The sequence below is a fragment of the Trachypithecus francoisi genome, unplaced genomic scaffold (assembly GCF_009764315.1).
Source record: "Trachypithecus francoisi isolate TF-2019V2 unplaced genomic scaffold, Tfra_2.0 Lachesis_group9, whole genome shotgun sequence".
Lineage (NCBI taxonomy): Eukaryota > Metazoa > Chordata > Mammalia > Primates > Cercopithecidae > Trachypithecus > Trachypithecus francoisi.
Window position 1 is genome coordinate 34,331,718 of NW_022681474.1, and position 27,084 is coordinate 34,358,801.

The window sequence follows — 27,084 nt, forward strand, 5'->3', positions numbered from 1 at the left end:
GCTAAGATTACAGCGTGAGCCACCACACCCGGCCAATTCTGTGTAAAATGAGTGAAACACAGCTAAAACTAGAGCTAGTCATTGCTGGCATGTTAATATGAGATTTTGCTCAAACATCTGCCATCCCCATCCTGTTACAGAGATGACCAACAACCCTGGGTCCACAACATGTTCCAAATCTCTCAAATAGTACTAAATCTATTACCTCTAGCACCCCACCCTTTTTCCCCCTCCTGGTGGCAAAATTCAAGTATCTCACACGCACCCTAAATGTCTCTTCCTCTATGTAGGGAACTTTTGGTTCCCTCCCCAAACAAATGGCATTGTTCAAACTCAGAGCTCAGAACAAACCAATGCAAAAAAAAAAAAAAAAAGAAAGAAAGAAAGAAAGGAAATAGCAGATTTGTTTTAACTTTTTATTAAAATGCTTAGGATACAGATTGACTTTCTTTTGTAAATGACTGTTTTACTTTTCCTGAAATAGGACATATATGCACTCTGATAAAACAGAATGAGAAGTCATAATTCATGGGAATTCCTGTACAAGGTGCTGATCCTGTGTTTGGAGCTGAGCTCCTCACAGCAGCTTCTTTCAGCTATCTTATAGGAATAGTGTTCCGTGGGGCAAGAAATACATTGGTTCTGATTTTCCATCCCCTTTCTCCAGTGGAATAACCCACTTTCACAAAGAGCTGCCCTATGTAGAACCCACAGATTTCTAACTTGCAACAAAGAGACACGGGACAAATGGGGGAAAAAAATTAAGAAAACTAACACTGAAGTAATCATACTTCTCATGTCTCCGAATAGAGAAGTATGGGGGATCTTTAACCAAAGGAAATTAAAAATATGCAAGTTAATTACCTAGTTCATTCACTGTTAGCTAGATTTGTTCACTTAAGGCTTTAACCCCTTTTCAAACCAACAATTTTGTCTTAATCCAGCTATGCTTGCTATTAAACGAAATGCATGCACTTCCCACATATATACTTGGCTGAGCCTCTGCATTCAGTACTTGGCAGTGAAAAAGTATGCTCCAGTCAGTACTGGAGAATAAGAATGAGAACTCCAACTAAAGAACGATGCCTCTCTCACCACAGTAATGTTATCCACATTTCCTTACCCTCACATTAGAATAAAGACATCCTCCCAACTTTTCATCTCCTATCTCCAATCTGTTCCTAGGAGATCTACCTTTTGATCTTTTAGCATAAGGGTAGAATATAGGTTAAGATCATCAAAATCCAATTTCACATGTGGCACTAGGAAAATGGAATGCTATAAAATTAATCCCCATCACCCTAGTAGGGATGCTGGTGCTTTTATACTGAGTCTTTACTGCCAATAAATGATGCTGCCTCCAAAGGAACAGCTCTACAGAAAGTTTTTGGGTTAGTGTTTCCCCAGCTTATTTCTGCAATGGAGAAAGACAATTTCATACAAAAAAAAAAAAAAAAAAAAAACCTGGAAAAGCTACAGATGTTCATCTTTACTTTAAACACCAATAAAATAGGTACCGAAGGAGAAAAAAATGTAAGAAAAAGAGCTCAGAAACAGCCTGAGAGACCAAATTCTGAAAATGGAAATTTTAAAGCCCACTGAGTACATTTTTCCTGGATCCAAACAAGTGCTACAATACTTTCAAGTCCTCAACTCACAGAATTAAGAGCCCTTAAGCTGTTAACTTTGTCCTGTCTTCCTATTCAGAAAAACATCCCCCTAGAATCTGTGCAAAAGTAACTGATGCACCTGCAGTATGTGACATGAGAGATGTTCTCAACTCTTTTAGGAGGTGAAAGTCACTTTTTATAATTGAAAATGAAAAAGGAAGGTGCTATAGAGAGAAATTAAATTTCACAAGTATAAAAGCAAAGACTGGCTGAAATCTGTAACTTCATGAGTAAGAATAATAATAACCCATTCTATAATTAACTCCTCCACAGTGAACAATCTGCTACACATTCCTTGATGAGGAACGACCCTAGCTTACCACAGTGGAAACCTGCCAAAACTACAAGGCCAGGGTTCCGTCCCTTTTCTAGTTCTCTGTGCACAAGGTTATGCCACCTACTCCAAGGCAGTCAGAGAGACAGGTGAGCTCAGGGGAGCTTCTCTCACCAACCTGCTAACTTAGCAGGAGTAAGTTCACCCAAATTAGCTCTGGCCTCCAATGTGTATCTGTTCATAATTTTAGGAAGTATCTAAATGTCATTCATTAGTTTAAAAAAAAAAAAGAATAGAAAACTCTGGACCAAGTAAATTGTGAACTCAAAAAGTTAGGAGGGATACCAATTACATTAACAACACTTTCTTTAAAAAATAGAATCAGTTTCTTTTGAAATCAACCACAGTGGTGAGACGTGTTTTTCTTTTCAGGTGCCCCATGATGGCACACAGCTTTACCCGGCAAATCCTGCCAGCTTCCAAGTCCCGGGATACTGACCTGCACCAGCACGAGGGGCAGCATTACCTCCCAACAGTGTGGAGAAGAGCACATGTCACCACTGGGCAATGAGAGAGTTGACAGAGACTCTTGGCTTCTCAACGCCAGACATGGTTGGAGAGCTTTCCTTGTTCTATTAGAAAAGTTCATGAGGAAGCTGTGAATAGGATCAGTCCAGAGAAGTAAAACTCTTTTATTTTCACTGTCCAAACATCAGTCAATATACTGGGACAGCCAGCGAAAACCCTCGCCGTAGCCTTGCCTCTTGAGCACACTGCACATGAACACTTCCATGGGGCGAGCATTCAGCTCCTTCAGGGTCACATTCCCCTAAAGGAGGCAAAACCAAGAAAGGCCTGTTAGCATCTCTGTGGAGGAAAAGATTGAAAGGACAATCACTACAATCATTTTATCCATTCCTTAAAAGCAAACCTAAGTAGGTATTAATTACAGAAATGCAGTCAAGGCCATACAGATGACTTCCCCAAGCTTCGTGTTTTCAGGATATAATAAGCAGCACAGTTCTTTTCCCAGCCTCTCTCTCTCTGAAGAGCATTTGCTTTGAACACCCAATATTTATCTGTAAAGTTATGGTAGCAAACCAAGAAAAAAGCCACTGCGACTTATGGAACTAGCATGCTCTCTGATGCAGAAAAGAGGTCTGGGACTGTTTAGAAATAAAAACATTCTCATTAACAAAACATGCAGAAATAAACACTCGTAACAGGTGGCACTGAGGAAATGAAGAATTCATGTGTATTTAATACTGATGCAAAAGAGGAGAAATTAAATGAAAGAAAGGAAGTATTTCTATAAAGAAAGAGGTAATCAAGAAGAGGCGAGACTAAGGAACCATGTAAAAAAGTCAAAGTTATCACAGATCACAGAAAAGGAAGATTTTTAAAAACTAAATATGCCAAAAACCCAAGCTAAAAAGAACAGAAAGATTCCTGCTTCACTGTATCTCATCTAGATTTTCTCTCTCTCAAGCCTGCTTTTCAACAAGAGTCCTCCTTCCAACTGAAGACAGTAAAAACTATTGATTTGGAAGACTCAAGTTCTTTTTCTGGTTTTATCACTGACTTGCTGTGTAGACCTGAACAAATCACTCTCTGTTTCTTCCTCTGCGAAATGGGGCCAACAGTCCTACCTCTCTCAGCAAGAAGCACCGAGGATAATCAAGTTTTTTTATTTCAATGCTTGGAAACTGACTGAAATGATTATTTTTCTTCATAACCTGCAATCTCCAGTCCAAGAAAAATTCTTTTCTGGCTAAAAAGGGCTATTTCAAAAGCAATGTCTCAGAATTAAATTTGAAAGATAATCATAACTCTTAAAAGAGTAAGTGTGCCTTTTCTACCATTTTCTTCTTCCTCAAATACCCGATGAATGAATCCCATTTAAAATATTAAAAGAACACACTCCTGCCTCTAGTGAGCTTACAAAATACCCACAGTAAAACAAATCCTAAGTCTGTTTAAGCCTTTAAAAGAAAAGGGTAATCTAGATAGCAAAACATCATGTTTTAAAAACTGTTAATGCCCTTTATATGTAACCCAAATATTTTTATCTTACCTTTCCTGTGGTCTGTCCATAAAGACCGAATATCTCACGGAGTTTTTCTTCACTGATTGCATCTGTTCTATCAATTTTGTTACCCAAGATAAGGATTGGCACATTGGATATTGTTTCATCAGTCATTAGAGCCTAAAGATTGAAAAAGAAAAAAGAATTAAGTGAGGAATCTACAAAAGCCCACCAGATAATGAAAATTCTGACTTCATGCCGGGCACAGTGGCTCACGCCTATAATCCCAGCACTTTGGGAGGCCGAGACGGGCAGATCACGAGGTCAGGAGATTGAGACCATCCTGGCTAACACGGTGAAACCCTGTCTCTACTAAAAAAATACAAAAAATTAGCCGGGCGTGGTGGCAGGCACCTGTAGTCCCTGCTACTCAGGAAGCAGAGGCAGGAGAATGGCATAAACCCAGGAGGCGGAGCTTGCAGTGAGCGGAGATCGTACCACTGCCCTCCAGCCTGGGCGACAGAGCAATACTCTGTCTCAAAAAAACAAAAAAAAAAAAAAAGAAAATTCTGACTTCCACTCATCTTTTAAGGCATTAATGTAAAGTGAAAATCTTATCATCTTTATACCTGAGTGATTAAATATTCACCTTGACATTACATAATACCCACGACATTAGGTAAAAATCTCTTAAGTGCCTCAAAACAGTTGCAACTTTAGGCTATTTATTTACAAGGCAGCAGAACTGCCCCAACATTTATTTCTGAGCTAATCTGCTCAGCCACACACTATCCTCAGGATGCCCCTCAGCACAGTCCTACAAGAATGAATGCTCCCGCTACAGAGCCTCAAAAATGACTACAGGAACTCCCCAAGTATTCACCAAGTCCCAGTGTGTGCAAAGAACTCTCTCAGGCATTGAGAGGAATACAACAGGAAGGGTAACTATCTCAGGCACTAAGCACTGAGGATACAAAAGGAAGCACTGAGGATACAAAAGGAAGCACATTCCTGTCCTCAAAAAAATCCTTACTCTATATTCACATTTATGGTTTTTTTTTTTCTTAATCTTGGCTCACTGCAACCTCTGACTCCCAGGTTCAAGCGATTCTCCCACCTCAGCCTCCTGAGTAGCTGGGACTACAGGTATGTGCTACCACACCTGGCTAATTTTTGTGTTTTTTTTAGTAGAGATGGAGTTTTACCATGTTGGCCAGGCTGGTCTCAAACTCCTGACCCTGAAGTGATCTGCCAACCTCAGCCTCCCAAAATGCTGGAATTACAGGCATAAGCCACCACGCCCAGCCACATTTATGTTAACAAAGCCAAGTAAGAACACAACATAGTTGATAAGTGTCACAATGAATGGGAACTGAATATTAACAGTAAGACAAGTTCAGGGAAATAAAATGGCAGTTCTGGGCTTGAGCAAAGATCAAAAGTCTTAGCAAAGATCTGGAACTTCAACAGGGCTCTAAAGGAAAAGCAGGGTTTGGACAGGTGTAAAGGAGAAGGAAGAACATAAACAATGGCTTTGCAGTGGACAATAATTTAGGAAGCCACACAGTACTGCATGGCTGGATTCAAGCATTTAGACAGACATGCGGCAACAAAATAAATGGATGGGAAGAGATGACTCACATTAGGGGACCAGTGTGAGAAGTGAGCTGCAATAGATCCTAAAGACCACAAATCCAGAAGTTAGTGAATAAAATCGTATTTTTCAGTACAATGAATTCACAAATAGTATCTACCTGTGGTGTTCATGTAAGAGATCATGATCTAGTTTAAGGTAGAGCATTCAATGAATAGTGCAGGAGGCATTTTGAAGAAAGAATTGAAGAGACCAATGTCTAAATGATGATTAAAAAGGAAAAAAGAAGACAAATGAGTCAAAACTGGCACCGATTTCAAGCCTGGGAATCTACTTGTCATCAACAGGAAAGCTGGGGGGAAAGCAGAGTTAAAGAGTTAAAGGGGAACATGCTTTGAACATCTGGAATTCCAGGAAATATCCTTTAATTAAGAATGTCCTTAATTCATTAAGCAATAACAAAGTACCTAATGTGTCTCATGCTTTGCTAGGTGCAGGGGTTTCGCAAATAAATAAGACACAGTCCCTATCATGTTAGTTCATAGTCTGATGAGAGAGAACTACAAGAAAACTACAAGGAAATCAATAAAGACAACATACATTGGTATGGTGGGAGTCTAACACAGTCTCAGAGACCAGGGGAGGCTCACCAGAAGCAGTCATATCTGAACTCTGAGGTCTCTTACAGGACATTTTAAAATTTGCCGACAAAGTGAGGGGTTGAGGAGAGGTACAGGTGAAAAAGCCAGGCAGTAGCTATTTGTGCATATTCAAGGATGGCTAAGTTGTTTGTTTGGAATATGGCTCAAGGTAGGCAGTAAAAAGAAGCAGAGGGAGGATCATGAATGATCTTACGTGCTATGCAAAAGATGTATAGATTTTATCATGAAAATGAGAGAGAATTATCAAAGGATATTAAGTAGGGCAATGAAGTCTGAGAAAGTTCCTTCTGGCATTATGGTACATATCAGGGTCATGGTGGGATCTGTATTAATTCACAGATTTCTGGACTGCATGTCCAGGTAGGTGGTGGGTGGGAAAGATGAATAGTTCCATTCTAGGAAAACAGAATCAGTAGTGGGAGTTGTCAAGAGTAGGCAGGATTAGGTATGAGATTGGAGGTCAGGAGAGATCTGGAGGAAAGAAATGCATTTGAGAGTCACTGACATGTAGGTGCCAAATGAAGGGAGTAGATGAGACCAGCCTAGGAGAAAGGAGACTCTGGAGAACACCAACATTTAAGGACTAACCAGAAGAACTAGTGCTTCTCAAAGAGACAGAAGTATCAAGCCGGGCGCGGTGGCTCAAGCCTGTAATCCCAGCACTTTGGGAGGCTGAGACGGGCGGATCACGAGGTCAGGAGATCGAGACCATCCTGGCTAACACGGTGAAACCCCGTCTCTACTAAAAATACAAAAAACTAGCCGGGCGAGGTGGCGGGTGCCTGTAGTCCCAGCTACTCCGAAGGCTGAGGCAGGAGAATGGCGTAAACCTGGGAGGCGGAGCTTGCAGTGAGCTGAGATCCGGCCACTGCACTCCAGCCCGGGCGACAGAGCAAGACTCCGTCTCAAAAAAAAAAAAAAAAAAAGAGACATAAGTATCAGCCAGAGAGAGAGCTCCAAAATCAAGAGTGAAAAGAGGAGTTTAAACAAAGAGAATGGAGACCATGCATGGTGGCTCATGCCTGTAATCCCAACACCTCATGAGGCCGAGGCAGAGGATCACCTGCAGCAAGCAGACTGAGACCAGCCTGGGCAACATAATGAGACCCTGTCTCTACAAAAACACTTTTTAAAAAAAAAAATTAGCTGGGTGTGGTGGTGTGTGCCTGTAGTCCTAGCTACTTGGGAGGCTGAGCCAGGAAGATCACTTGAGCCCAGAAGTCTGGAGTTTACAGTAAGCTGTGATCACACCATTGGACTCCAGCCTGGACAACAAAGGAAGACTGTTTTTGTTTATTTAAAAAAAAAAAAAAAGGCAAGGTAAAGATTGCTGGCAGGTAATTCTACATGAGGCTGGAGCTATAGATGTAACTTAGAAATAAATTCAAGACTGGTTCAAATTGCCAGGAACAAGAATCCAAGGAGTTACAAATCAAAGAGAAAGAAAAGATATAGGGTAAAGGAGTAGGGATAATAAAGCCAATAGTATAGAAACCATCAAGCCAAGAGAAAATGCAATGTGGACAAAGGAGAAAACTTGAAGTAAGTCCTTGATAGTATCAAAGGATGTATGCAACCAAAACTGAAGGCTGAGAACAGACCATGAAGGTCTGGCAAGTCATTCAGTGGGAGGGTGGGCAGGCACAAGCTGAGAATGCATATTCAAAAATGTAAAGAACTCTAATATTGCTTTTAGGCTTTCACTATGCCAACACTACTTATAAAGAATTACTGTTCGTGGGCCAGGCGTGGTGGTTCATGCCTGCAATCCCAGCACTTTGGGAGGCCAAGGAGGGTGGATCATGATGTCAGGAGACCAAGACCATCCTGGCTAACATGGTGAAACCCCATCGCTACTAAAAATACAAAAAATTAGCCAGGTGTGGTGGCATGTGCCTGTAGTCCCAGGAGGCCACTCGGGAGGCTGAGGCAGGAGAATCCCTCAAACCCAGGAGGTGGAGGTTACAGTGAGCTGATACTGCACCACTGCACTCCAGGCTGGGCAACAGAGAGAGACTCTGTCTCAAAAAAAAAAAAAAAAAAAAAAAAAAGAATTACTGTTCATGATGACACGTGAAATGGAATACTATTAATTAATTAATTATGCTGCTGGGACAACAGGCATAAATGAGGAGTATCCTGAGCAAACTTGGCCATATAGTCACTGTATGATAGAAAAAACGGTTAACTTATTCAAGTTTGAGCTGAGTTTCCTCAGGACATTGAAAAGCAATGTCTTAGATTTAAAACATTTTCCTCCTGCAGCTAGGTCTTTTTGCCAAATGTTAACTGGAATGACTAATTATTGGCACTACTGAGCTATATTCCTTAAAAAAAAAATAGAGGCCAAAAAAGGACAAAGTATATAAACATACATTAAGCTCAACTTTGGATTCCACGAGGCGAGAATGATCTGCACAGTCCACCAGAAAGACAATCCCATTAATTGCTGGGAGATAATTTTTCCAAACCCGACGTGCTAAAAAACAAAGTTTGTAGTTGCGTCAGTAAAAAATAATACATTGTAAAAATGAATAACCTAATGGTCTAAAAACGGACAAATCTTGGTCAGGTTTCAATAAGATTAGACTCTATGGATTTCTCCAAGTTCTGGCCAGTATTAATTCAGAACAGAGGATGCAAACTAATGGTCCACGAGTTGAACGTGATTTTTGTAAATTTGAAAATCAAGAGTTTCCACCTTTCTTGAAAAACTGCAACATCTGGCAATCCCATGCCTACTTATCCACATGACAACTATCAGCAGGAACTAAGCAGTGGCTGCCCCTTCAGATGATGTCTGAACACTTTTGCTTGACAAAATGTCCCTGCTGTCTTACAGCCAGCCAATTTTACTCACTTAAATGACTTGCCTTGCCCCTGGAGCCAAGTTTAATTTGCAACCTCTGAGTTAAAACATCAGGATACAAATTACTTGTCCATGTAACTTTAGTCCTAGTTAGTTTCTAGCCAACTTATGTGTAGGTGTCTTGACACACTCCTCTGCTCAGCCCTTAGGGAGACTGGGCCTGATAAGTGGTTCAAGGCCCCAGGCCAGTTATCTCAGCCTACCATATTTAACCCAGCATGCCTTAGAAGTATTACTTGTTTTTTGCTTGTGACATGAAACGATAAAGGCTGGGAAGCAGTGATTTAATTTTACTATCATTTCTAAGCCATTCATTTCTAGCCCTTGCAATAGAATGAATAACGAAGCATCTCTACATCAGTTATTAATGGTTACCCTTAAAGAGTAGAGTTAGGAAAAAGTTAAAATGAAGGAACTTTCCATTTTACTTTCCGTAGTTCTATACCGATTTTGTTACATCGAACTTGCTCTCCTTTTATAAGTTAAAATTTTTAAGTTACACACACACAAAAAAAGGGAACCTCCAGATGTACAGTATTTTAGTAACTTCTATAAAATGGTGGCTAGGTTATCATGTAAAAGTGTTTCTGTTTAGTAGATTTTCCTCAGTCAAAGAAACAAAACTAAATACATCAATACATTTCCCTTCTTATTTTAACAAAACCTGAAACCTAAATTTATCACACTAAACAATCTACAATTCCCAGTTCAGGTATATAAAACCATCTGGTATCTGTTCCTTCTGCATTCTCCAGATGGTCTAGGTTCAGTCGTATCTTGCTCTGAATTTAAATTTGTAAGCAGTTACAAATCTTTTTGTGGAAGAAGCAGAAAGGACACCATATACCCATTCTTACCCAAATGAAAAAAAATACAAGCTCCTTACACAAAAAAGGAAACAAAATCATTTCTAATCCCTCCATCAAAACACACCCCTTGTCAATATTTTGGTATTTTCTTCCAGTCTTTTTTCTTTACTGGTATTTTATGTGATTATGATCATAATATACATGATTTTTCAGGGCATAAATATTAAATAAATTAATTAAAATGTAATTATATGTTAATGAAATAACTGACTATAAAATTATTAGGCTTAACAACTAGAAATGACCAATGTTGTATTTTACTACACACTGTTTTAAAACTGTATTAGGCTGGGCACAGTGGCTCACGCCCATAATCCCAGCACTTTGGGAGGCCAAGGCAGGTGGATTGCTTGAGCTCAGGAGTTCAAGACCAGCCTGGGCAACATGGCGGAAACCCAGTCTGTACAAAAAACAGGTGGGAGGATTGCTTAAGCCCAGGAAGTAGAGGTTGCAGTATGCCAAGACTATGCCACTGCACTCCAGTCTGGGCAACAGAGCAAGGCCCCATCTCAAAAAAAAGAAAAAAAAACGGTATTAGCTCAACCTAATGTTTCAAAACGAGATTTCTCCACTCAGTGTAATAACAAGTAAGTAAATCTGACTGAATCTCAATAGTTCCTTTTCCCTACCTTCCCAGAATGTTTATTCTCATATCTTAAATGTTTTACTCCCATACCTACGGTCTTGTCAAATGTGAACTGAGTGCCCATTAGACAAAGACGCCCATCCTGTATGTCTCTAAACACCTGATAGGAATCTGGTAGCCAAAGACATAGCCTGAGTAGGCAAAAAGCACTTCTGAGGAAAGCAAAATGGTAGAAGGAAATGTTCCACCAACTGTCCCAAATGGATAGAATATACAAAATATCAACTTATATCAGAGTAATCACACATAGTCACTGTACTACTTTTGCAATTTTTGACAAGTCTGAAATTACTTACAAATATTTAATTTCCTGCATACTTTCACTCCATTGAATAAAGCATGCAAAAATGACTTGATAACTAAATATATGATACTGTATACCTGGTCAAGATGAAAAAATGGTATAAAAGAGATTATCAGGATAACTGACCAAAAAAAAAAAAAAAAAGGAAATACAGAGTGGATAAAAATAAAACTTCCTTGATTGGTAACTATTATGATTATATACAAGGAAATATCTTTGTTCTTAGAAAACGGCACTAAAGTATAAAAGAGTAAAGGGGCATGATATGCTCACAAACAGTTAATAAAAAATAAGTATTAATATGTATTATGTAGGGAGGAGGAGACTAACAAATTTGGGCAAAAGGTATAGAAGAAAATATACTGGCTTAGAGCAAGCCTAGTTAAAATGATGAAATAATTACTCTTGTTGAAGCAATACATATATCTTGTAATGTATTTTCTAGTTACCAGGTAAATTACATTAATAAGTAAAAACCTAGTAAAGATTAAAATGGCAAGATGAAGATGCTGTCCTGCTTTGTAAAAATTTTCAGTCAAGATTTGAGCTGAGTTTGGCTTTATCAGGCAAATACTTAAAAGTTCATGAATAGTTATGCATTATAGCTAACTTTATCCTAGCTCAATAGGGTAATATTGAAGCGGACTTCTGTGTATTTAATGCAACTTTTGACAAGTTTGAAATGAGTTTAAAAAAAAAAATGAATAAAACAACTTCACTATAGTAGTAAGATCCTAATTCTAAAGTGTAATTTAAAAGGTAAAAATGACACACTGCTTTTAAAAGGTGCTGGGGGGCACAAAAAGAATCATAAGTCAATAAACATGCTTTCCACTGAGTCATCGCTTACCTTGCTCATGCCCACCAAGATCAAAAGTTGTAAAGGTCATTCCAGCAATTGTTAGCTCTTCTGATGCTGAAAAATTGTTTAAAAAGAAGAAATAAACTTGTCAATTCAACAAGCCCCAACTACTAGTACTATAAGCCAATACCAATGCTTTCACCTCGTAAAGAAAAATATACAAGAAGTTAAGTGTGGTGGCACCCGCCTGTAGTTCCAGCTACTCAGGAGGCTGAGGGCAGGAGGATAACCTGAGCCCAGGATTTTTCAGACTAGCCCAGGCAACACCCCACTTCCAACAAAGAAAAGGAATACAAGGGTGAAAATGTTTTTAAACTATTCTAAAAGCCAAAGGTTTCTTTTTTTCCAAGCTATTTTCTGCTTCTTAGAAGTAGGTATAGGAGATGTGTCCCTTTACAGGACCAGTGACAACAGATAATGACAAAGTTCCAGAGGTTTAGATCTGAAAGTACATAATATGAATGTGTCTTACAGGGAACTTTTTCATATGAGTTGGCTTTTGGGACTTCAGTTAACAAAAGAACTCCATCAACTAGGGATTCATCCTCCAAGCCTAACACTGACCTTCAAAGATCAAAAGGTCACCTGATATTTTCAAACCTACTCGGATGTAGTGTTGGAACATGTTGGCCCAATCTGTCATCTTTGAGCATGTGAAGAAGAGTGGTTTTGCCTGCATTGTCCAAACCCAAGAATACAAGTTTTCCAGATTTCTTGTAGAGTCCTAAAAGAGAAAAAATTATTAACACATTTGCTCTCTACAGACCAAAGCCTACTTGTATTTAAATTACTGAAGGAAATGCACAAACTTTGAAACCTGTATTTTAAGGAAATGGCTTTACCTAGGAACTGGAGCACACTGCTGAAGCCATTGTAGATCCACTCAAAGATGAAAGACATTATTAATGCTTACTACCTGTATAAAATATGAAAGTAGCAAACATTAGCTTTCTGAATGACAGTACAATTGTGGAGAGGTTAACTCTTGTTCACTAACCATGATGCACATTTACAGTCCCGTGTTTTCAGGCATAAGAAAGCAGGCCAGGCATAGTGGCTCACACCTGGAATCCCAGCACTTTGGAAGGCCAAGGCAGGAGGGTCACTTGAGCACAGAGTTCACAACTGGCCTGGGCAAGAAAGCTGGACTCAATCTCCACAAATAACTAAAAAAATAGCTGGACATAGTGACACACACCAGTAGTCCCAGCTACTTAGGAGGGTGAGACAGAATTACTTGAACTCAGGGGTCTGAGGCTGCAGTGAGGCATGACGGTGCCACTGCACTCGCTTGGGCAACAAGGGAGACTCTGAGAAAAAACACAGGACAGGACAGCATGGGACAGGACAGGAAAAAGAAAAGAAAAGGGAGGGGAGAAAGCAAAGTAAAGAGAAACTAATATTCTTCTTTCTTGAGACTTGCAGATTTTGCAATCTGGAGGAAAGTCTCTAGAATCCTTATATGTGCAAAAATGACTGGTTTCCGAAAAGTTTTTGATCTATGATACTCAGAGAACTAGGAGTTAAAAATATAAAGGGCATACCTCATTTGATGATGCTTTGTGGATCCTGAGGTTTTCTGGATTTTTACAAATTGAAGGTTGGAGGCAGTCCTGAGTTGAGTAAGTATATCAGTACTATTTTCTAACAGCATGTGCTCCCTTTATGTCTCTGTGTTACATTTTGGTGATTCTCAAACAATATTGCAAACTTTTTCATTATTCTTATATCTGTCATCATGACCTATGATCAGTGATCTTTTGTATTACTATTTTAACTGTTTTGTTGTGCCACAAATCACAACCATAGAAGACAGCAAACTTAATGACTTCCTCCACAGCCCTGCCCCTACCCCAGGCCTCCCTATTCTCCAAGTGAAAGTAACAGGTCTCTCCCTTGAAATCGAAAGTTAGAAATGATTAAGCTTAGTGAGGAAGACACATCAAAACCTGAGATAAGCCAGATGCTAGGCCTCTTGCACTCAACAGTTACCCAAGTTGTAAATGCAAAGAAAAAGTTCTTGAAGAAAATTAAAACTGCTACTCCAGCGAACCCACGAACGTCAAGCAAATGAAACAGCCTTACTGCTGATAAAAAAATAATAATATTAAAATAAAAACACGAAGTAAAAATGCAAGTGCTGATGTAGAAGCTGCAGCAAGACAACTGGTGAAGGTGGGTGGCTACACTAAACAACACATTTTCAATGTACGCATAACAGCCTTCTATTGGAAAAGCCATCTAGGACTTTCATAGCTAGAGGGGAGATGTCAATGCTTGGCTTCAAAGCTTCAGGGGGCAAGCTGACTCTCTTGTTATGTGCTAACGAAGCCAATATTCATTTACCATTCTGAAAATCCTAGGACCCATACTCATTTATCATTCTGAAAATCCTAGGGCCCTGAAGAATGACACTAAATCAGTCCAAGTGGAGCAACTGAGCAAGCAAGAGTGGTTGTGTGGTTGTGTCTCAGAAACCAGTAGCACTTGCAGCACGGCTGACCAACTGACTAAAGAGTAGATTGCAGAATTCAAATAAGTTTTTTCACTATTTGACAAAGATGGTGATTGAACTACAACAACCAAGAAACTGGGAACTGTAATGAGGTCTCAGGCAGAATCCCACAGAAGAGGAGTTACAGGACGTGATTAATGAAGTAGATGCTGATGGTAATGGCACAGTTGACTTCCCTGAATTTCTGACAATGATCGTAAGAAAAATGAAAGACACAGACAGTGAAGAAGAAATTAGAGAAGCATTCAGTGTTTGATAAGGATGGCAATGGCTATATTAGTGGTGTAGAACTTCACCATGTGATGACAAACTTGGAGTGAAGTTAACAGATGAAAAAGTTGATTAAATGATCAGAGAAGCGTATCTTGATGGTGACGGTCAAGTAAACTATGAGTTTGTACAAACGATGACAGCAAAATGAAGACCCTGTACAGAATGTGTTAAATTTCTTGTACAAAACTGTTTATTTGCCTTTTGTTTGTAACTTATCTGTAAAAGGCTTCTCCCTACTGTCAAAAAAAGATGCATGGATAGCAATCAGGACTATCAGGACTTCATTCCTCCATGTGTTCTTCCCTTACTGTCATTGCCCTGAAACCTTATTTTAGAAAACTGATGAAGTAACATGTTACCTGTGGCTTACTCTGGATGTATCCAAGCCCTTCTGCACATCTAAACTTAGATGGAGTTGGTCAAATAAGGGAACATCTGAGTTATGCCTTTGTTGTTTTTTTTTTTTTTTGAGACAGAGTCTCGCTCTGTTGCCCAGGCTGGAGTGCAGTGGCTGGATCTCAGCTCACTGCAAGCTCCACCTCCCGGGTTCACGCCACTCTCCTGCCTCAGCCTCCCGAGCAGCTGGGACTACAGGCGCCCACCACCTCGCCCGGCTAGTTTTTTGTATTTTTTAGTAGAGACGGGGTTTCACCGTGTTAGCCAAGATGGTCTCGATCTCCTGACCTCGTGATCCGCCCGTCTCGGCCTCCCAAAGTGCTGGGATTACAGGCTTGAGCCACTGCGCCCGGCCACCTTTTTTTTTTAAGTAATTTTCTTTAGGAACTGTCAGCATGTTCTTGAAATGTGGAGTTGTAACTCTGCATGGACCACAGACAGCCAACAATATGTACTTAAAAGTTGCACTACTGCAGAACGGGTGTATTATCCAGGTACTTCCAGGTACCTCATACACTATTTTTTTGTACTGCTGGTCCTGTACCAGAAACATTTTCTTTTACTGTTACTTGCTTTTTAAACTCTGTTTAGACACTTAAAGAAAATCTGCTTATGGCACAATTTGCCTCCAATTCACTCCAAGTTGTGTATTTGTTTTCCAATTTAAAAAAATACAATTAAAAAAAGAATTACACTAAATCTACTCTGCCTACCACACATCTGTTTACAGCATGGTTTACTAAGTATTTTAAGCCCACTGAGAAGACCTATTGCTTAGAAAAAAAGATTTCAAGATATTACGGCTCATTGACAATGCACCTGGTCACCCATGGGCTTTGATGGAGATGCAGAAAGAGGTTAATGTTGTTTTAATGTCTACTAACAACATCCATTCTGCTTCCCATGGGTCAAGGAACATTTTTCACTTGCCAGTCTTTCATTTAAGAAATATATTTCACAAAGCTATCAATGCCACAGACTGATTTCTCTGCTGGATCTGGGCAAAGTAAACCGAAAACCTCCTGGAAAGGAGTCACCATTCTAGATACCAGTAAGAACAGTTATGATTCACGGGAAGAGCTCAAAACATCAATACCAACAGGAGTTTGGAAGACAGTGATTCCAACCCTCGTGGATAACTTTGAGTGGTTCGAGACTTCGGAGGAGAAGTAACCTTAGATATGGTAGAAACAGCAAGAGAACTAGAATTAGAAGTAGAGCCTGAAGATGTGACAACTGCTGTAATTTCATGATCAAACTAATGGATGAGGAGACGCTTTTTATGGATAAGCAACAAAAGTAGTTTTTTTGAGATGGAATCTAGTCCTGGTGAAGATGCTCTGAATACTGTTGAAATGACACCAACGATTTAGAAAGTTACAAAAACTTACTTGAGGTTACATTAACTTACTTCAGCAGCAGCAGGATTTAAGAGGACTGGTTCCAATTTTGAAATAAATTCTGCTATGGGTAAAATGCTATCAAACAGCAGTGCATGCTACAGAGAAATCTTTCTTGAAAACGAGTATTAACTCATGCAACAAACTTCACTGTTGTCTTATTTTAAGAAATTGTCACAGCCACCTCAACCTTTAGCAATTACCAACCTGATCAGTCAACAGCCATCAACGTGGAGTAACATGTAGGCAAGATCCCCAACCAGCAAAAAGGTTATGACTCGCAGAAGGATCAGATGCTTGTTAGCATTTTTTAGTCATAAAGTATTTTTTAAATAAGGTATGTGTTTTATAAGACATAATGCTACTGTACACTTAACAGACTACATACAGTATAGTGTAAATGTAACTTTTATGTGCACTGGGAAACCAAAATATTGATGTTACTTGCTTTACTGTACTTGTTTTATTTCAGTAGTCTGGAACCAAACTCACAATATATCCGAGGTATGCCTAAACTTTCTTTTACTGTGTGACTCACTCCTCCAGGCAGCAGTTCATTCACAGTCCCTAGACATACCACTGCCGTCTTTCAGTGAAGAACAACTCTAGGAAATTAGTCTCATCAATAATGTGAATCAAAATGCTACTTAGATGCACTAAATAGAAAATAAGAATGAAAAGCACATTGATTTGAATGAAAAACATATTAATCTATCCTGTAAACAGCTCTAAAAAAACAAAAGTCACCCAAAATTCTACTGGCCAGCACCACTTGCCCTGCTCCATTTACCACTGCAACCTCAAACAATATCTAACCATGTTTGCAGACACGGGTCTCAATTTATGAAAAGAAATGACATCACTATTTTAGAACCATTAAGGGATAAGAAGAGAATCTTTTCATACATGAATAATCACACCTAAATTCATTTTACAAATATATTTTCTTAAAATAAGAATACTTATTCAGGCCGGGCCCCCGTGGCTCACACCTGTAATCCCAGCATTTTGCAAGGCTGAGGTGGGGGATCCCTCCCTGACCTCAGGAGTTCAAGACCAGCCTGGGTAACATAGAGAGACCCGTATCTCCACAAAAATAATAATAATAAAATAAAATTAGCCAGGCATGGTGGCACATGCTTGTAGTTCCAGCTACTTGGGAGGCTGAAGCAAGAGGATTGCTTGAGCCCAGGAATTCGAGGCTGCCAGGAGTTATGATTGTGTCACTGCACCCCAGCCTGGGTGGCAGAGCAAGACCCTGTCTCAAAAAACAAAAAAACAAACAAAAAAAGAATACTTGTTCGGGATATAGCAGTAAGTTCCCAAGCAAGTAAATAACTTAACTGGTACTGATATTAACACTACTGTTTCTATTGTTTCTCATAGTTATCAAAAGCTACTAGAAGGTTTACATATATTGGTAATAAGCAAAATGACCTCTGAATGAAATGAAGAGGGTAAGATCTAGATGTGTTGGTGGGTCTTAAGATTTCTCAGCATTGTCTGGTCATGCTGAATTTTTGCTTTAGTATCTCAGATATGGTGCAGAAAAATGGAAGGTCCACACTTTTACTCCTCTCCATCAGCAGGAGCATTTGAACACAGGGCTTTATACTAGATACAACCAACTGCAATCAAAACTTTCATGAACAGTAACCAGTAAAAGCATTACCCACAAAAAATTCCCCTTACATTCATTCAAAGAATGCCAGATGAAGAATAAATTGAACAGCTGGGAGCAGCGGCGCTTGCCTATAATCCCAGCTATGCAGAAGGCTGAGGCAGGAGAATGGCTTGAACTTGGGAGGCGGAGGTTGCAGTGAGTGGAGATCACACCACTGCACTTCAGCCTGGGTGACAGAGCAGGACTCCATCTCCAAAAAAAAAAAAAAAAGAGTAAATTGAAAAGTAGAGATGGTATGTTTTTCATCCAATTACTGGGTTTTTATCAGGCCCATGGCCTAATCTATAAATTTTAGGGCCTAATCAATGTTTGTTTTTCATGGCTCTTACCAAAAACAGCCAAATAAAGTTTGGCAGTTTGGGTGGAAGTACATACTAAGCTCTTATGAAAAAATCCTAAATGAGGTGATTTCTTTTTTGCCTTTTCAGTAACAAATATATTTCAGCAGAAAGACCGTATTTATCACATTAACAGTTTTCTCTGGAAATTGAATCCGCACTTTAAGGAGTCCAATAACTTAAATATACTTAATAAAGCTCCTCTGCTTAAATTCTCATTTACTGTAAATAAGTAAAAGAACAATGTGCCTTTCCTCTGCAACTCCCTCAAACCAGACATCCTCCTATGCTTTCCTCAACCTATTGCTTGGAGAAGCACAGCTCACCTTTAGAGCACACCCCTCATTAAGGTCATTCCCACTCAGATCATTTTGGAGGGAAGAATTAAAGCAGCCAAGTAGCTAAGTCCTGGCTGCTGCTGATTTGTATGCTCCAAGGGAGGAGACGGCTTAAAAGCAGAAGTGTCAAAGGAAAAAAAAATGGAAAATTAAAGTAGTTCAATTGCCATGAAAAACTATTTAAAGTGTGGCATTTTCTCCTTTTCACCTTTGCAGAATTCATCTAGTTGAAACTACTTGGCTCATGACTGTAATCCCAGCACTTTGGGAGGCCGAGGTGAGTGGATGACCTGAGGTCAGGAGTTCGAGACCAGCCTGGCCAACATGGTGAAACCCCGTCTCTACTTAAAATACAAAAAGTAGCAAGGTGTGGTGGCGGGCGCCTGTAATCCCAGCTACTCGGGAGGATGAGGCAGGAGAATCGCTTGAATCCAGGAGGCAGAGGTTGCAGGAAGCCGAGGCCACAACATCGCACTCCAGTCTGGACAACAAGACCAAAAACTCCATCTCAAAAAAAAAAAAGAAATAAAATATTTCTAAAGTGATGTAAACATTGTTTACAAGTCTGTAAAGTACTGACTGAAAACCCGTGTAGTACAAATGTATACAGAAGTGTTGGATTGTAAAGAAGTGACTAGAGTGGCGGCTGACTAAAGAAACTCTTCAGGTGAGTTAAAAATAATAAAAACCCTTAATAGATCCAAAGAGTTGGGTTGTACCACTACCCAAAGTTAAGAAAATGCCCCCGCCCCCCCCCCCCTTTTTTTTAGACAGACCAAGACTCTGTCTCCCAGGCTGAAGTGCAGTGTTGCCATCATGGCTCACTGCACCCTCAACCTCCCAGGCCCAAGAGATCCTCCCACCTCAGCCTCCTCAGTAGCTGAAAATGGCCTTGGTGGCTCCTCTCTCCTTAAGATCTTAGGATTTGTACCAACTCATCAGTAGTTTTACAATTTGTACAGTACCTGTACATCTCATTTCATCCTCACACCAACCCTACCAGGCAAGGATCACTGGCCTCATTTAACAAGATGAAGATAAAGATACTCCTAGTTTTGCTGAGTCGTTGAAGACTGCTCAGCTGAAAAAGTAATAGTGCCAGGGCTTAAACCCTCATCTCTAACACCAAAGCCTAAGCTCTTCCTGTTAACAGTACATAAAATTCAAACCCAAATCACAAAATTGCTGAAAAAAAAAAAAGCCTAAAACTTCTTTAACCCACCAACTACACAGAGGATGATCTTCCGAAGTTCTCTTCCTTAAAATTCATCACATCTTTCGAATGGTATTTTAATAACTAGCATTCTATTTATTTTCTATTCTTGGTCCATTGTACCACCTTACGAGAAGTTAAGAGTAATCTAAAATTTAAGGTAGGTCTCTAAACTATCAACAAAACACTATTAATGTACCTAAAATGAAAACTTGCGAATTCCAGAGCTAAAAGATTCAAACAAAAGTTAATAGAAAAGGAAGTGCACCAATCTGACCATTAGCCAATTTAAAAATTTACGCATTACTTGTTATACATAATCAGGGCAACTTTAAGACGCCATCCCAGGCAGATTTGGGGTAGTAGGGCGGCTGGCTTTTAGCTAACTCTGCTTAGCTGCGGGGTAAATGTCAAAGGTCAGCCCCACCGCAAATCTCCCTAAGCCCCCTGTCGCAACCGAAGCAGATGGAATCAAGATAAAGATACCCACTGGCTAGAATCGTGAAGAAAACGCTAATCCATGTCAAACGCACAGAAGGAAATTTTTCCATGCAGAGACCAGACAGGGGAAAAGGGGAAGGTGAAAGGTGAAAATACAGGGTTCGACCCGGGCCATCGGACGACAACCGAGCGCTGACTTGGGTGTAAGCCCCGGACTAGGGGCCTGTAGACCAGGTTCGAGCGCTCACACTCGCTAACTGCGGAGCCTTGGCCAGCCTCAGTCCCCGAGTCTATAAAACAAGGATAATCATCAAGGGGTCCCACCCGCCTCACCGAGGGCTGTGAGGCTCTTTTGAGACAGAGGACTTGGAGCCGTTTCGTAAACTGGAGCGCACGGTACAGACAAGAAGCTGTTATCCGGCCCAGCTGCTGCGAGACCCCCGAGTGGAATGCAGGTGGACCCCAGGCCAAAGAGGACAGCAGGGGACTGAGCAGATCCGGCCGAGTCGGCCCGTCCCCGCCCAGCATCAGCCGGCGGCCCCACAGAACCGCCTGCGTGTCACTTCCCTGCCCCCAACCCCGCCAGGGCCAGCCTCCGCTCCGACCCCCCCGTCTTCCGTCCCAGCCCCTCGAGCTCCAACTCCCCTCCCCGACGCGGCCCTCAGACTCACGGCCTGAGGGGCTTCTCCGGCAAAACAGCGACTGGCTCCGACCCTCCCTCAGAGCACACTAACCAGCAGCACCCAGGACCGCCAGCTACTCGCCGGATGTACGTCACATCCCTCCCCGGGACTTCCGGGAGCGTAATTGGCCCCGCCCCCCCGCAGCTTTACGCCTCTCTGACCCGGTGCCGGCCCACCTGCTACTCCGGCCGTGGAGGGGCGGGCGTAAGGCCTGACAAAGCGCGCTCGGGGTCTGGCCCCGCCTCGTCCTGCCTGCTCCCGCCTGCCGAGCTGACGGCGCGAGACGTGGCAGTGCCGGGACGCTGGGTCTGGGTCTGGGTCCTGGAGTCCCTGAGCGGCCTGGGACCCTCGGGATCGCGGCTTCACATTCCAGACGCACCAGGAAAAGTAGGAAGTGGGGACCGACGGTGGCATAGGTCCTGGGAAAGATTACTTGACCTTGGGGCCCTCTACTTGAGGTGGATCCCTCCACGCTTTTGCTTTTTTTTTTCTTGCTTTTTTTTTTCTTTTGAAACAGAGTCTCACTTTGTCGCCCAGGCTGGAGTGCAGTGGCGCGATGTCGGCTCACTGTAACCTCCACCTCCCGGATTCAAGCGATTCTGATGCCTCAGCCTCCCGAGTAGCTGGGATTACAGGCGCATGTCACCACACCCGGCTAATTTTTTGTATTTTTGTAGAGACGGGGTTTCACCGTGTTGGCCAGGCTGGTCTCGAACTCTTGACCTCAAGTGATATGCCGGCCTCGGCCTTCCAAAGTGCTGGGATGAGAGACGTGAGCCACCGCGCCCGGCTGCTTTTGCTTTGAGTCGCACTTCCTTGCCCTGGAACGGCCTATGTTTTAGAAAAACAGCTAATATTTATTGTGTACTTATGTTTCAGGCAGAGCACTGAGTACTTTGCGGGCTTTGTCTAATTTCACCCTCACTGGAGTCCTGTGAAGCAGATGCTAGGATTATCCTTATTGACAAATGAAAGAGCAATGTTCAGAATAACCTACCACACCCAAGTTCACACAGCTAAGTGGCAAAGCAACGTGTTCACCCCAGTATATTTCGCATGCATTTTCTCATTTAATTCTCAGGACATTGGTACTATTATTACTCTCATTTTACAAATAAAACAGTCTAATGGAAAGATGAATGACGTCTGTGGATTCATGATCTCAATTCTCCTTAAGTAAAATTTAAATTTAACGTAATCCCAATAAAAGTACTAATAGGATAAATAGATTGTGTGTGGTTTAGTTTTTTTTTTTTTTTAATTACCCTATTTGTTCCTAAAATTCGTGTAGAAAACCAAACAAGGCTAGTCCAGAAACAGGCTCTCAAAATGAAGAACCAGGAGGTGGGAACTAACCCTGTTGGATATTAAAACATATTATAGAGCCTCAGTTATTAAAACTGGTGTGCGCACACACGCAGAAACACACACAAAACACAATGGAACAGAGAAAGGCACAGAAATAGACTAAAGTACATGCAGAAATAAAACTAAAGTAGCACCTGGCACTCCAGCAATACTCAGGGAGCTGAGTGGGCAAGCTCACCACCCTCTACCCTCTGCTCATCCTGGGGTCTTGGATGTTGAATTTGAATCCTGTCCAGTCACAGAAAGGGGTCAGGCCACTTCTGAGGCTTCTCACCAGCTTTAGTTAAACCAGGAAGACTGTGTCCATGGGGCTTGAAACCCCTTGTGCATCCTGGAGACACAGATGCAAGCCCAGTGCAAGCCAACACATTGGATTACTGGCTTTGATGAGAGCCTGGCTGCACAAGGTGGAGGTGTCTGAACCACAAGATGGCTTGGGAGGCTGGGGAAGGAGGAAACATGCAGGCAGATTCTCAGAAAAGCTGCAAACTCTACTTACCTAAAGGCTTGAGCAAGTTGACAAATGCCCCACACCACAGTGTACCCACTGTAAAATGGGTGAAACAGGCATTGTTGTGCACATAGTTTTTCCAGAGTACAGTTTTCAATAAATGATTCTATTGTGTGTTGTTAAATAATAAATAATAAAAAGGGGTTGAGACAATTGGGTAGTCAAAAAAAAACCTACAGGTTGAATCTCCCAAAAGTTTACTACTCCAAACAAGTTTCAAGAGATGAAAAGATGTGTATATTTTGAAATGACACCATAAAAGTACCAGAAAAACAGAAGAAAGCATGGGTCCCTTATAATCTTGCAATGAGAAGACCTTTCTGGGTATGACTGAAAATCTAGGCCGGGTGTGATGGCTCATGCCTGTAATCCTAGCACTTTGGGAGGCTGAGACGGGCGAATCGCAAGGTCAGGAGTTCAAGACCAGCCTGGCCAACATGGTAAAACCCCAGCTCTACTAAAAATACAAAACAGTAGCCGGGCATAGTGGCAAGTGCCTATAATCCCAGCTACCTGAGAGGCTGAGGCAGGAGAATTGCTTGAACCCGGGAAGCAGAGGTTGCAGTGAGCCAAGATCACACCACTGCATTCCAACCCCAGGCAACAGAGTGAGACTCCGTGTCAAAAAACAAAAACAAAAACAAAATCTAGATACCATAAAATAAATGATTGACAAATTTAACTACATAAAAATTTAAAACTTATATGGCATAACAACAATCATGACACCATAAGCAAACTCAAAAGACAAATGACAAGTTGAGAAAAATACTTAATCGCATCATAGGCAAGTAATAAGTACGAAAAAGACTAACAACACAATAGGAAAATAGGCAACAGTTCAGAACAGATAATTCATAGGAAAGGAAATAAAAATGACTTTTTTTTTTTTTTTTTTTTCTGAGACCGAGTCTCACTCTGTCACCCAGGCTGGAGTGCAGTGGCGATCTCAGCTCACTGCAACCTCTGCCTCCTGGGTTCAAGCAATTCTGCCTCAGCCGCCTGCATAGTTGGGATTACAGGCATGAGCCACTGCGCCTGGCTAATCTTTGTATTTTTAGTAGACATGGGCTTTGTATTTTTAGTAGAGATGAGGTCTCACCTGGTTGGCCAGGCTGGTCTCAAACTCCTAACCGCAGGTGATCCGCCCACCTAGGCCTCCCAAAGTGCTGGGATTACAGGCATGAGCCACCGCACCTGGCCCAAAAATGACTCAAGCATAATAAAATAGTAATAGAAATATAGATACTATAGAAAATACAAATATAGATATTATAGAATAATAGATATAGGAATATATAAATCCATTTATTTGTCTATGTATCTCTATATCGTTATATCGATCCTGAAATAGAAATAGACCAAAAAAAAAAAGATAAAATTAAAACTTACTAAGATACCGTTTTCACCTGTCAGATTGGCAAAAGTTCACCGGTTTATTGGTGGGAAGGCTGTTTCAGATAGAGAAGTCAGACTGGGCATGGTGGCTCAAGCCTGTAATCCCAACACTTTGGGAGACCAAGGCAGGAGGGTCACTTGAGCCCAGGAGGTTGAGGGTACAGTGAGCCATGATTGCACTCCAGCCTAGGCAACAGAGTAAGACCCTGTCTCTAAATTAATTAATTAATTAACTAAATCAAATACAGAAGTCAAGAAAGGCCCCACCCAGGTGCTGTTTGGATAAGAACATGAAGGACATCACATGGCTGTCAGGGTAGAGTGTTCCAGGCTGACCGCAGAGGCCCTAAGGCAAGAGTGTTGCCTGGCAGCTTCCAGGAACAGCTGGGAGGCCAGCGTGACCAGGCAAGGTGAGCAACAGAAGGAGTGGTAGGAAATGGGGTGAGGTGTTTGTGGTCAGAACTGTGGAGGTTCTGGGGTTTTACCTAACTTGCAGGTTAACAGGTTAGCCTGACACAGTCTCAGATGCTGGCAGAGTCACAGGACTCCTGGATCAGAGACAAACTATTTTATTACTTCACACTAAATACAATAGTGAGCGTATATAGATAATAGCAAGCAGCATGAACTTCCTGTTTGTGTCACTTCCACTTGCCCCTTCCTCCCTCCTCGTTTCTGAGGACAATGGGGTGACACAGAGTAGTCTGGATGGACCCTGCCCATTCGAGGGTGTGCATCACAGCTGAGGAACCCAGAACTTAAGGAACCCAAATCTTTCATAATGGCTGCAAGCGGACTTTCCTGAACTCTGACCCAGTGGGAGATGGTATGATACTGGGCAGTATACAGACCTGTCCCCTGCACCAGAGGGACACTGTCTTCCAAGGCTGTTCATTATATAAATGTCCTTCAAAAGATAGTCCAAACAAAGGCAGCCGGCACCTCTGTTTGAAAGAAGTGCAAACATGAAAGAGCTTCATGGAGAATTGTCTCTCAACAGGGGGCAAATCTTGAGAGCCTTGTAGGTGAGGACTTCAGCTTTTATTTTGGTGACCTAAAGAACCAATGGAGGGTTTGAGGAGAGGCATCTTATGTAATTCTTCCCCCAACTCTATTCTTACTCCCTCACATATTCTCAGCATTAGACAGACAGGGTTATTCCCAGCCTTGCCAGCATCAGCTTTCCCCCTTTTCTCTTTGAGTACCTCTATCTCCCTTCTTTGCAGAGGCTTTTTAGGCTTTGGCTCCGGCATGGAGGAGCAGTTTTAGTGATAACCTTGCAGATCTTCTGCGTGGTTTGTCCTTCACCTTGGCTTTAACTCCCTTAGCATCCCCTTCAGCCTTTCTCTTGGGCTTGATGCAGTGGAGGTGGAGAATAAGCACTGCCTGCAAGGATGCAGCCAATACCAGCTTTGGTTTGTCTAGGGGTTGCTATCACTTCTTCTTCATATTACTCTTTATTTTTCCTATTTTTATCCTGCTTGATAAAAAATATTTCTGATTTTTTAGAGGCAAGGTCTTGCTATGTTGCCCAGGCTGGACTCAAACTCCTGGGGCTCAAATGATCCTCTCGCCTGGGCCTCCCCAGATGTTGGGATTATAGGCATGAGCCACTGTGTCCAGCTGACTCTGGTTTTTGTTTTTGGTTTTTTGTTGTTGTTGTTTTGTTTTGTTTTTTTCTCACTCTGCCCCTCAGGCTGGAGTGCAATAGCATGATCGTAGCTCCACTGCAGCCTCGAACTCTTGGGCGAGGGATCCTGCTGCTTCAGTCTTTCGAGTAGCTAGGAGTACAGACGTGTGCCAGCATGCCTAGCTGATTTTTTAAAAATGTTTTGTACAGGCCGGGCGCGGTGGCTCAAGCCTGTAATCCCAGCACTTTGGGAGGCCGAGACGGGCGGATCACCAGGTCAGGAGATCGAGACCATCCTGGCTAACACGGTGAAACCCCGTCTCTACTAAAAATACAAAAACTAGCCAGGCGAGGTGGCGGGCGCCTGTAGTCCCAGCTACTCGGGAGGCTGAGGCAGGAGAATGGCGTAAACCCGGGAGGCGGAGCTTGCAGTGAGCTGAGATCCGGCCACTGCGCTCCAGCCTGGGCGACAGAGCGAGACTCCGTCTCAAAAAAAAAAAAAAAAAATGTTTTGTACAGATAAGTTCTCTCTATATTGCCCAGGCTGGTCTCAAGCTCCTGACCTCAAGTGATCCTCCTGCCTCAGCCTCCCAAAGTGCTGGAATTACAGTCATGATACACTGCTCCCAGCCCTCTGCTCTGCTTGTTAATGTGTGTTAAATGCGTTAGTTTGGTAAGCATAGACATTTTAAAATATTTAAATGTATACATTTAAAACATTTAAAGTACTCCATGACTTTCATGACCCTCTTTTAGCATATCTTTAATTTGACAGGTACTTGGCATCTTAAGATATTCCATCCCTTCTTGATCTTGGAAAATCTCAGCCTGAGAAAGCCAGGATGCTGGCTGTGTCCTGCCTCCACAGTTCTCACATCAGGCCCAAAGACCAGAAAAGTGGTCTTTAATTTCCTCACTCCCCAGAAACAGCACTGCTTTCTGGAACTCTCACCTACCCTGAACCTTAAGATGGTTCAGGCCATGGCCAAGCGCAGTGGCTCATGCCTGTAATCCCAGCATTTTGGGAGGCCGAAGCAGGCGGATCATCACAAGGTCAGGAGATAGAGACCATCCTGGCTAACACAGGTAAACTCCGTCTCTACTAGAAAAAAAAAATTAG

At 41.7% G+C, this 27,084-nt stretch overlaps 1 protein-coding gene and 1 pseudogene across 4 annotated transcripts; one reads left to right on the forward strand and one right to left on the reverse strand.

Moving 5' to 3' along the window:
• Positions 1-402: 402 nt before the first annotated feature.
• Positions 403-21,186, reverse strand: SAR1A (secretion associated Ras related GTPase 1A). Of its 4 annotated transcripts, XM_033209344.1 has the most exons (8): positions 21,046-21,167; positions 13,321-13,389; positions 12,619-12,692; positions 12,381-12,500; positions 11,765-11,830; positions 8,602-8,705; positions 4,019-4,150; positions 403-2,773 (listed from the first exon to the last, which is right to left on the reverse strand). In XM_033209344.1, the coding sequence occupies exons 3-8, from the start codon at positions 12,674-12,676 to the stop codon at positions 2,657-2,659; spliced, it is 597 nt and encodes a 198-aa protein (XP_033065235.1). In that variant the 5' UTR covers positions 12,677-12,692; positions 13,321-13,389; positions 21,046-21,167; the 3' UTR covers positions 403-2,656. The 4 variants fall into 4 exon arrangements, with proteins under 4 accessions (XP_033065235.1, XP_033065233.1, XP_033065234.1 ...); XM_033209342.1 differs by lacking the exon at positions 13,321-13,389 and having other exon boundaries at positions 21,046-21,186; XM_033209343.1 differs by lacking the exon at positions 13,321-13,389 and having other exon boundaries at positions 20,980-21,164.
• Positions 12,775-14,712, forward strand: LOC117082237 (annotated as a pseudogene).
• Positions 21,187-27,084: the final 5,898 nt, after the last annotated feature.

Excerpts from the sequence above, each read along its gene's own strand:
- SAR1A (XM_033209342.1), bottom strand. The coding sequence starts at position 12,676 with ATGTCTTTCATCTTTGAGTGGATCTACAATGGCTTCAGCAGTGTGCTC. Across the intron at positions 11,831-12,380 it reads TGTTCCAACACTACATCCGA|CATCAGAAGAGCTAACAATT; the intron begins GTAGGTTTGAAA and ends ACAATTTTTCAG. Across the intron at positions 4,151-8,601 it reads AATCCAAAGTTGAGCTTAAT|GCTCTAATGACTGATGAAAC; the intron begins GTATGTTTATAT and ends TTCAATCTTTAG.